Source organism: Lupinus angustifolius, chromosome LG02 (genome assembly GCF_001865875.1).
Source record: "Lupinus angustifolius cultivar Tanjil chromosome LG02, LupAngTanjil_v1.0, whole genome shotgun sequence".
Lineage (NCBI taxonomy): Eukaryota > Viridiplantae > Streptophyta > Magnoliopsida > Fabales > Fabaceae > Lupinus > Lupinus angustifolius.
The window spans coordinates 18,640,096-18,650,363 of record NC_032010.1 but is presented as its reverse complement, the minus strand read 5'-3'; the positions used below and the strand labels follow the sequence as shown (position 1 = coordinate 18,650,363).

Genomic DNA, 10,268 nt, shown 5'->3' with positions numbered 1-10,268 from the left:
AAGCAATATTGCTTTAGAATAAATGTTATTGAGGAATTGTACATGCTTGATGACATTCATCTGAGTAGAAGTAGTCCATTGGAAAAGACTTTGAGAGGAGAATTTGAAGGAAACAATACAGAGGAGAAAACAAATAATTGAGATATGTGTGGCAGAGTTGGATGCATCCCGAGGGGCTGCATCTGGTCAGAACCATACTGAGGAACTTGTCAAAAAGAAGGAAATTGAGGTTCCGAAGGTGGAGCTGAAATTGCTTCCTTCACATCTTAAATATGTATTTTTGGAAGATGAGGAAAGAAACCGGTCATAATCAGCAGCACATTATCATCTGCAGAAGAAAAACAACAGACTGATGTGTTAAAGAAAAATGCAGGAGCTATAGGTTGGACACTGTCTGATTTGTATGGAATAAGTCCTTCCTACTGTATGCCTAAAATTCATATGGAGCAAGATTATAGACTGGTGGCTAAACCTCAGAGACGTCTTAATCCGACAATAAATGAAGTTGTGAAAAGGAGGTGATGAAACTATTGAATGCAATGATGATTTATCCCATATCTGATAGCACATGGGTGAGTTCGGTTCAAGTGGTCCCGAAGAAGGGATGAACAACTGTGGTAAGTAGTGAGATAAATGAGTTGATTCCTACCAGAATAGTCATAGGCTGGCGGATGTGTATTGACTATAGAAAATGGAACTAGACCATCCAGAAGAATCATTTTCCTCTGTCGTTCATGGATCAGATGATTGAAAGGTTGGATGGACAAGCATTCTACTGCTTTTTGGATGGGTACCTAGGATACAATCAGATTACTGTGGATCCAGATGATCAAGAAAAGACGGCTTTCACAAGTCCTTTTTGCATCTTCGCATACAAGAAGATGCCATTTGGACTGTGCAATGCACCAACCACATTCCAAAGGTGCATGTTAGCTATTTTTTCTGATCTGATGGAGCGATGCATTGAAGTATTCATGGATGACTTCTCAGTCTTTGGGTCATCATTTCAGGGCTGTTTAGCAAACTTGGACATCGTGTTGAGGCGATGTGTAGAAGCAAATCTGATTTTGAATTGGGAGAAGTGTCACTTCATGGTGAATGAGGGAGTGGTCCTAGGGCACAAGATCTCTTTCCGGGGTATTGAAGTTGACAAAACAAAATTTGAGGTTATCAAGGAGCTCCCACCACCACTCAATGTCAAAGGTATCAGAAGTTTCCTTGGTCATGCAGGTTTTTACGCACGTTTCATTAAAGACTTTTCAAAAATTGCAAAACCACTCAGTAATCTACTTAACAAATATATTTTTCTTCAATTTGATGCTGAGTGTGCAAAAGCTTTTGAAACTCTAAAATAAAAACTCATTTCTGCTCCTGTCATAGTAGCTACGACTAGCACTTAGACTATGAACTAATGTGTGATGCCAATGATTATACCATCAGCGGGGTACTCGGACAGAGAAAATCTAAGGTTTTCCATGCCATACATTATGCTAGCAAGGTACTAAATGAGGCACAAATTAACTATGCCACAACAGATAAAGAATTGTTAATTGTGTATGACTTGGAAAAGTTTAGATCCTACTTGATTGGATCCAAGGTCAGAATTTTCACTTATCATGATTTTATTAAATATTTGCTAACCAAATCGGATTCCAAACCGAGATTGCTGGGATGAGTGTTATTATTGCAAGAATTTGACTTGGTGATCAAAGACAAGAAAGGAAGCGAGAATTGTGTGGCATATCATCTATCAAGGTTGGTCAATCAAGAGGTGACAAAGAGAGAAGTTGAAGTGGTGGATGAGTTTCCAGATGAGAATCTTCTCATGATTCAAGAAATGCGATAGTTTGTTGATATGACCAATTTTAAAGCTGCATGGGTAATTCCCGAAGAGTTGAACTGGCATCAGAAGAAAAATTTCTTGGGAGATTCCCATCAGTACATTTGGGACGACCCTCATCTTTTTAAGATTGGGTTTGATGGATTGTTGCGGAGGTGTGTATCGGCAGAAGAAGCTAAAAACATCCTATGGCATTACCACAGTTCGCCATATGGAGGGCATTTTTATAGAGAGGGGACAACTACCAAAGTCCTCCAATCTGTCTTCTACTGGCCTTTTGTGTTCAAGGATGCACATCAGTATACACAATAATGTGATAACTATCAGAGATCGGGCGGGATCTCCAAGAGAAATGAAATGTCATTGTCCAATATTCAGGAGATTGAAGTCTTTGATTGCTAGGGGATATACTTCATGAGACCATTTCCAAGTGGGTTGAAGCAATAGTTGCACCAAGGGATGATGCCAAAACTATGGTGAATTTCTTGAAAATGAATATATTCAATCGATTTGACACACCTTGGGTTCTTATTAGTGATGGATGGTCACATTTTTTCAATTCACAACTGGAGAAGGTCCTTCAACATTATGGAGTCCAACACAAGGTGGCATCACCCTACCATCCGCTAACAAATAGATAAGTGGAGGTATCCAATATAGAGATTAAAAGGATCCTAGAGAAAATAGTTTCAACAACAAGAAAGGATTGGTCTCTCCGATTGGATGATGCACTATTAGCTTACATGATGGCATTCAAGGCTCATACTAGATTATCCCTCTATCAGCTAGTCTATGGAAAATCATGTAATCTCCCGGTGGAGCTTGAACATAAGATATTCTAGGCTCTCAAATTATTCAATGTGGATCAGAAGGCAACCGATGAGAAAAGAAAGTTGTATTTGCAATATTTGGAGGAGATGAGACTCACTGCATATGAGTCATCCAAGTTGTACAAGGAAAAGGTCAAAATGTACCACGCTTGGAAGATCCGTAAAAACGATTTTCGGCCAGGTCAAAGTGTGTTGTTGTTTAATTCCCGGATGAAACTATTTCCAGGAAAACTCAAGTCAAAATGGTCAGGACCCTTCCTAGTTAAGGAAGTCAAATCGTATGGAGCAATCGAACTACAAGATCCAGCATCTTAGAGAAGTTGGATAGTCAATGCCCAAAGATTGAAATCATACTTGGGTGGTGACGTCGAGCGGCTTACCACAATCATCAACTTGTCAAATGCTTAAAAGCATAGGCGTCGAGCTAATGACGTTAAACAAGCGCTACCTGGAAGACAATCCAACTTTTATGTTTTTGTTTTGCTTTACTTTTGTGTCCTATGTTGTTTGTTGTATATAAATTATTGCATAAAGAATTGATGTACATAAAGTGTGTGGGAGTGAGTGAAAAACCAATAAAAGAATCAGTGTTTGGGTTATTTTTCTAGGTTTTGAATAGGTATTTTTTGCCCAAGCGAGCCAACCTTGCTTAAGCGATAAAAGGGCCAATTCTTGGCCAATTTTGTTGCCCTAGTCTCGCCCAAGCGAGACCAACTCGCTCAAGCGAGGTAAGCAGTTCCAAAACTCTGAGTTTCTCGCCCAGGCGAGCATGACTCGCTCAAGCGACAAAAAACCCAAAATCTCTACCTAGCTCTCGCCTAGGCGATACCACCTCGCTCAGGCAAGTAGATCAGGTTCAAAATTTTGAAACTCTTGCCCAAGCGGGAGCCCCTCACTCAAGCAAGGGGATACGAGTTCTTTTTTTAAAAAGGGGGATACGAGCTTCAACCCTTCATTTCCCCCTTTCAACAACAAGAGTGAAGAAGACGAAAATCATCCCCAAGAGCTCTCAAGCTTGTTTCTTCTTCAAACTCGTGCGCACACTCAACACTTGCATCATGAGCCAACAATTGTAAGTGCATCTTGGCTCTAAGTCTCTTCACTTCACTTGGTTTATTCAAATCTCTTCCTATTTTTGCATTATGAAATATCCCATTTGCTTTAGGAACATTTAGGTTAGATTAAGATGCTCTGTGTGCTACATTTTCTTATTGCTTAATCATTATGTTGTTGTTATAAAGTAATAAGTGTTACCACCAAGGAACCCAGGGTTTCTAAGTGGGAAATCCATGTTCACTTCATGAAATTGGCACTCATGTGCTTGGATTTGGTTATTGTTAGTATAATGACATTGTTGTGGGGGATGGAAAATGTTAAGAAAGAGACTGATTGAATTGTGGTTTACTTACTGACTGGTTTGACTCGTTTTGATGTGATGCATGAGGAAAAAGACTGTGGCCAAGAAGAATCCCCCTCCTCCGAAGAAACTGATAGGAGCATTTGGCTCTTAGTCTCCATTGTACTTTGACCGAACAAAGTTCACATTGAAAGAAAGAGAGGATCGATATTCCATCATCCTCAACTGGGTCTTTGTACCAAAGAGAAGGGTGTAGCTGCAAATGAATGATTTTCCAACGTTCAATGCACCTATGGATAAGTTGAAATGGTGGACATTAGCTTCTCTGAAAGAGAAGTTTGATCCGGAGGTGGTTCGAGAATTCTATGCAAATGCTTACCCATCAGAGGATGGATGAGAAGTATTTGAGTACAAGTCATGGGTTAGGGGCAAAACGATAAGATATGATAGGGATACCATCAATGCCCTATTGAACTACCCTTATGAGAGGTAGAAGGGTACCCTAGATGATTATCAAAATATGTTATAAGAGACCCACTGCTTAACCCATGAAGGCTCCCAGAATGGTCCCACAACTACTCTCCTCTACATCCCTGGGAGGTCACATAGCACTAACAACGATGGCCAACATCTGCACATCTACAGAAAACACATGACCACCCTAGCCCAGATATGGATGATCTTTCTACTACACAATGTTATTCCCAACAGCCATGTCTCCTTTCTTCCTCTACTTGATTGCTACCTCATTTACAACATCTTGGAGGGCAAGTACATTGACGTGGTCGAGATTATGGTGAGGGAGATTTATAAAACTGTTGTGTAATCTGGTAAGAATGGAAAAATTCTAGGAAAAAATAACAAAGATAGGAGAGAGACTAAAAAATTATAGCGGTTGTGTTAAGTGCCATACGGTGAATGAAATGTATATGACTTTTGGGGCACTTAGTGTCTAGTCATGATGAAAATCGTGTACAACTCCCAAGAACTTAGTTTAATTTTGTCGTGTTTAGAAACTTACATGTGTTTATGTCAATTGTAGAAGAAGAAGTATGAAAAAAATGAGAAAAATGAGAAGTTTGTGTCTCTCATAAGAAGAGTGTTGTAATGGCAAGGATGACTGGCTAGTTGTTCAGTGTTGGGATTGAAAATATAATCTTCTAACCTTTGTACTCCTGGATTCAATTCTTTAATGTATTCAATTATTTGATTTTGGAAAGTATATTCCGCGTTTAATGCTTGAGTTTACCTTCCTAGTGAATTCTTGATCTTAGATCCAAGTTTAATTGGGAAGTTGAACTTGGTATCGAATCTCGTTTATCTTCCTTGATACATCATTGCTCTAGGAATGGACAATGATGTATGAATTGCTTTTACATTAAACTTAAGACTAGATAATTGGTTAAATATCCAAGGAATTGGTATTTGAGTAATTATCTAAGGATTTTGTACTCAAGGAATTGATACAAATGATTCCAAGAAAATGTGCATCAAAATCTGTAATTTCACAAGTTATGCGGAATTGAATATAAGGATTGGAAAGGGAAAGAAAGATGAACTTCAATCCCAACTCATTTAATTTCATAGTTTAACTTTTACATATTAACATCTATATTCTAAAACCAAATGAACATTGAAATCTCAAATCTTGTAAATACATACTCAGTCTACTTCTTTAAGAATTAGTATAAATTCACTCTGCCATCTAAGGACGATATCATAGTATTTACCAGATTTTATTACTTGAACGATACGATTCACTTCCCATATCAAAAATATCAACAGGTTGCCGATTTTGGAGTGAAAAGAATAAAAAAAGGAGATACTCCGTTATGGGTGCCGAGTTTGAGTAAAATATGCATAAAAATAAAAACTCTCACTCCATTGTCGAGTTTTGTGGGACCATAAAAAATAATATAAATTCAGCTATGGCATTTCCGAGTTCGTAGAAAATGCATCACTTTGATACATATTTCAAAAGATACACCAAAATTATAATTTTTCAATTAAGGTGTACTATTTCCACTTTGATAAGTTTGTATGAGACAGTAAATATGCCAAGAAGGGCCCAAGATAAATAATTGGGATGGTGGAGGAGAGAGAAAAAGTTTTTTATTTATTTTGAAAATTAAATAAATGTACTAAAATGTCTTAACAACATGTAAAGAGGTAGTTTTGTCCAAAAGTTAGGCTATATATCCACATGATGGTCATTTGCAAAATTAACTGGAATCTAATTAATATATATATATATATATATATATATATATATCATAATTAAATATCTATATAATTAAAAGGGAAGTGTCATTTATTTTTCTATTACTAAGATTATCACAAATTGGATTGATAATGAAATTGGACATTCCTTCAAAATTCAACTAATTATTAAGTTTGATAAACTTAATAGTGAACCGAGTTGAACTTAGCTAAAACTTAAACTCATTAAATGAATAACTTGAACTCTTAATAAACCAAACAAATTTGCGTTGATGAGTTAAATTGAATAGTTTATAAACTTCAAGCGAATCGAGTTCGAGCTAGAAACATAGCTCGTTTCAAAGTGGAGCCGAGTTTCAAGTCGAACATATTCTTATCGAGTTGAACCAAGTTTAGCACAAATTCAACTCAGTTAGACTCACTTATAGCCATAATCACAATTAAAATAATAAAGAACTATGTGTCAAATTAGTTTTTTTTAATATTTTTACAATACATGATGATTACTATTTTAATTTACTTTCGCAATTTATGAGAATTAGTTTGAATATTTTTTAATGATCAAATTGGTACATTCAGAAATTTTCAATGACTAAAGTGTATATTCATTGGGAGATTTATTTATCATGGATTGGAGAAAGAATGTTATAAAAAAAATAAAAATAAACTTCGCCCGCACATTACATCTCTCTCTGGGATTTGATCTAAATCATAAAGCTCAGCCAAACATAAAATAAAATAAAAACTACACTAAATAATATTAAGAAGTACATTAAATGTAATTATTTTATCTTGTTTCGCCACAATATGCACTTATTAAAATCCTCTCCAACATTTACACTTGCCTGGATTCAATGTTTTTTTCCTCAAGTTCAACATAGAAAGAAAAACGGAGAATTCCAAAATGAAGGCTATCTAAATACGACCACATTATGTAAAAGAAAGAAAAAAATGCTACCACATTCAATGGAGCAACTAACAAAAATACTTTAGCCAAGGGTGAGTTCCCAACACACCTTGTTTTCACCGGTTCGACTTGGTTCGTCTCGACTCATCAAGGAAGCCTCTACGGTTTCCTCGCTCTCAGTTTCCCAACCCTCTTTGTTTCCTTGTTCCTGAGTTAAACCCGAACCTAATTTCCATAACCTGGCCGAGTCAACTGAACCCACTTGCGCTTTTGGCTTGATCACATTCCCGGTTCCCCTGAACCGGGGCCTTTCTCCTCTCAGCTGGTCCACATGAGTGTCTCTGGACACGTGGCGTATATCATGAGCTGGGAATACATGCTTAATGCCAGGTGTCACTTGCCAATCAGAAAGTTCCACTGCACTGATCTCGGACCCATTCAGCACAGCATCAACGGCAGCTTGACAATGGGCCCACTCTCCGGTCCATAACAAACCCAGTGACCCACAAACCGGGTTCACAATTCTCCCACATGCTTCATACATCAATGACTTGAACACACCTGAAAAAAATAATTCAATTCTTTACTAATTTCTTTGTGATATAGTTATTACTTATTATTAAATGTCTAAGCAAATACAATATGCCGTTTGACTCAGCTACAATGGAGTGAAAATGCATAATTCAATAATTTAATTGTTGAAAATTTTTCATTGAGATGAAATAAAGAATAAAGATCTCATGTTTCAAATCATCTCTTAAATCATGTTGTATTAATGATAATAAAACGAACAAGAAACAATAAAGAAAGTTTAAATTTTTTAATTACCATGCGTGGCATGCATACAAAACTGTGCCAAACCATATTCATACGTGACATGTTTTTATTAATTAAGAAATATATTTAAATTAAAAATGACAATTATCATAAAATAGTAAGAAAAAGTGTATGTGGTGTACTTAGCATCAATGAAATGGTGATGATGAAAATGTATCACCTGGACGAAGTGGTTGTGGAGCGGCATTGATGAGGTTGAGCAATCCAGCACGGCCATAGAATTTGGCAAGGAAGAGAGTGGCATTAGCTTGTGACTGAGGAGAGTTGATCCACTCAAGACAAGGCCTTATGATGCAGTCATCGCTGCACCCTTTCCGGAGAATGCGGCACCCATTGCAACTCAATCTCATGGTGGTGTGGTTCTAGGAATCAAGAGGAGAATCACTATTTAATAGCACTAGGACCACCTAGTAACTAAGCCAGGGTGGTAAGTGGTAACAAATATTAGGCTTGCTCACTCAGACAGTGGTTTTGGTCTTGCAATGTACTTGCTTTTCTTGTTATGACAAAGTAACTTTTGGTTGGGTAAAGGACATAGATCACTTATTTTCAACTGTTAATTGGCCGGAGAGAGAATAAGTTACCGTCTAAGACATTACTAGTAAAAAAGGTGGAGTAGCTGTTTTGTTTTGGCAGTATTTGGGGGTTTGATTATTGCCCTGCATGCAAAGGTGAATTACAAGTGGAACCATTGCATGGTTGGTGATAAGAGGAAGGGTATAGAGGTAATTTTATAGGCTTGGGATAAGCATAAAGGGGAATAGATGAGTGTTGGTGCAAGTCATGGACATGGAAAATGTACGGGAAACGCTTCTAATTCTATTGTGTCATTCGTAACTCAAAAGATGACCCATTGGAGGAGTGAAACTGGGTGCAAATCGACATGGACATAAGCGTGTGTTGTAATAAAGAACAATGGAGCTCCCTAAAATGGGGAAGCCAAACTTGGCTCTACTTCAAGTCTTAGTTAGTACGAAATGGGTAGGTGGCTCAGTTAACAATACCCTTCATCATTTTTTAAATTAATTTTATAAGAAATTCTTTTATGAACTTATAGTGATACAAGATGAATTTGGCACGGAATATGTGAAGTGAATAAGATAATTATGTAAATATGCTTCAAATCACTCGTTTTTTTCCGATTGCTTTTGAGTGTGATTAGGTAGAAAGAGGCCGTGGGCATGCACGCCCATGGTTTTTTGTGTGGCTTCATTAGGAGATATTGTGCACTTTCCTCATGTACGAGTCCTTTGCTTTTTTTTAGGGGTTGGGGATCATATATATTCATTCATGTCTCACTTGGTATTTCAAACGAACGAGAAAGTTTTATTGATTTAAAAAGAAAAATTATAAAAACAAAATTTAATATTTTAATATTATTTCGTGAAGTTTGATTAGTTTGGGACATGAGAACATGAAAATTATGGGACATATGATCCTTATCATTTTTTAGGACATTCACTACAAAATAATTCATACCATAATAGTTACAATCTACATCGCAATGGCTGCAATGACCACAACCGCAATTTAAAGCACACATCCACGTGGTTTATTGTGTGGCTTCATTAGGAGATGCTACACATTTTCCTCACATATGAGTAGTTTGTTTTTTAGGACACTTGTTGGACAGCCTCCCTAATCACTCTCTACGGACTTAACCTTCTTTCGAAATTGTGTATCAACCATTGCTAGAAATTTTTAAAAATGAGGAATGTGTCTGATTTTTTCCTGAAAAGAAATATCTAAGTAAATCCAGATGCTAAATCAACTATAGAGGGATAGTATCTAAAACTAGTGTCGATAATATTGGGGCAAGTTCCATAAATCCAAGTATAATAAGTCAAGAGGATTGTGATATACATTAGTGAAAGGAGAGAGTGATTTGTATGATTTAGCATAGCAACAAGCTGTAAAAATATCTAAACTGTTTTTATTGGCTTGGGATATAATACGATGATTAAGGATGTTATTTACAATGAAAGAAAGTGCAACATTATAGGTATTTATATGTTGAGAAGAATGTAGGAAAATTGCATTTTAGAGAAAGACGTGGAACTATAGAAGTTGAGTGTACAAATTTAGGAGGAAGATGTTGAAATGCATATAAGCCCTCAAGGGCCAGTGATCCTGAATGAGGATCACATGTTCCATTTTTTCATGTCTCATTGTATTCCAACTAAATTGAAAGTTTTTATCAATTTAAAAAGAAAAATCATAAAAACATAAAATATTTTTTTATATTATTTGGTGGGATTTGATTGACTTGATACATAG

The 10,268-nt window shown here is 36.6% G+C and overlaps 1 protein-coding gene across 1 annotated transcript; it reads right to left on the bottom strand.

Annotated features, from left to right (window-relative positions):
• Positions 7,016-8,559, bottom strand: LOC109337564 (LOB domain-containing protein 42-like). The gene is made up of 2 exons (XM_019574574.1): positions 8,152-8,559; positions 7,016-7,715 (listed from the first exon to the last, which is right to left on the bottom strand). Exons 1-2 carry the CDS (start codon positions 8,339-8,341, stop codon positions 7,237-7,239), a joined length of 669 nt encoding a protein of 222 aa, XP_019430119.1. The 5' UTR covers positions 8,342-8,559; the 3' UTR covers positions 7,016-7,236.

What these genes read in the sequence shown, in the direction of transcription:
- LOC109337564 (XM_019574574.1), bottom strand. Translation starts at nt 8,341, where the DNA reads ATGAGATTGAGTTGCAATGGGTGCCGCATTCTCCGGAAAGGGTGCAGC. An exon ending in TCCACAACCACTTCGTCCAG is followed by an intron (nt 7,716 to 8,151) that starts GTGATACATTTT and finishes TATTTTTTTCAG; the next exon opens with GTGTGTTCAAGTCATTGATG.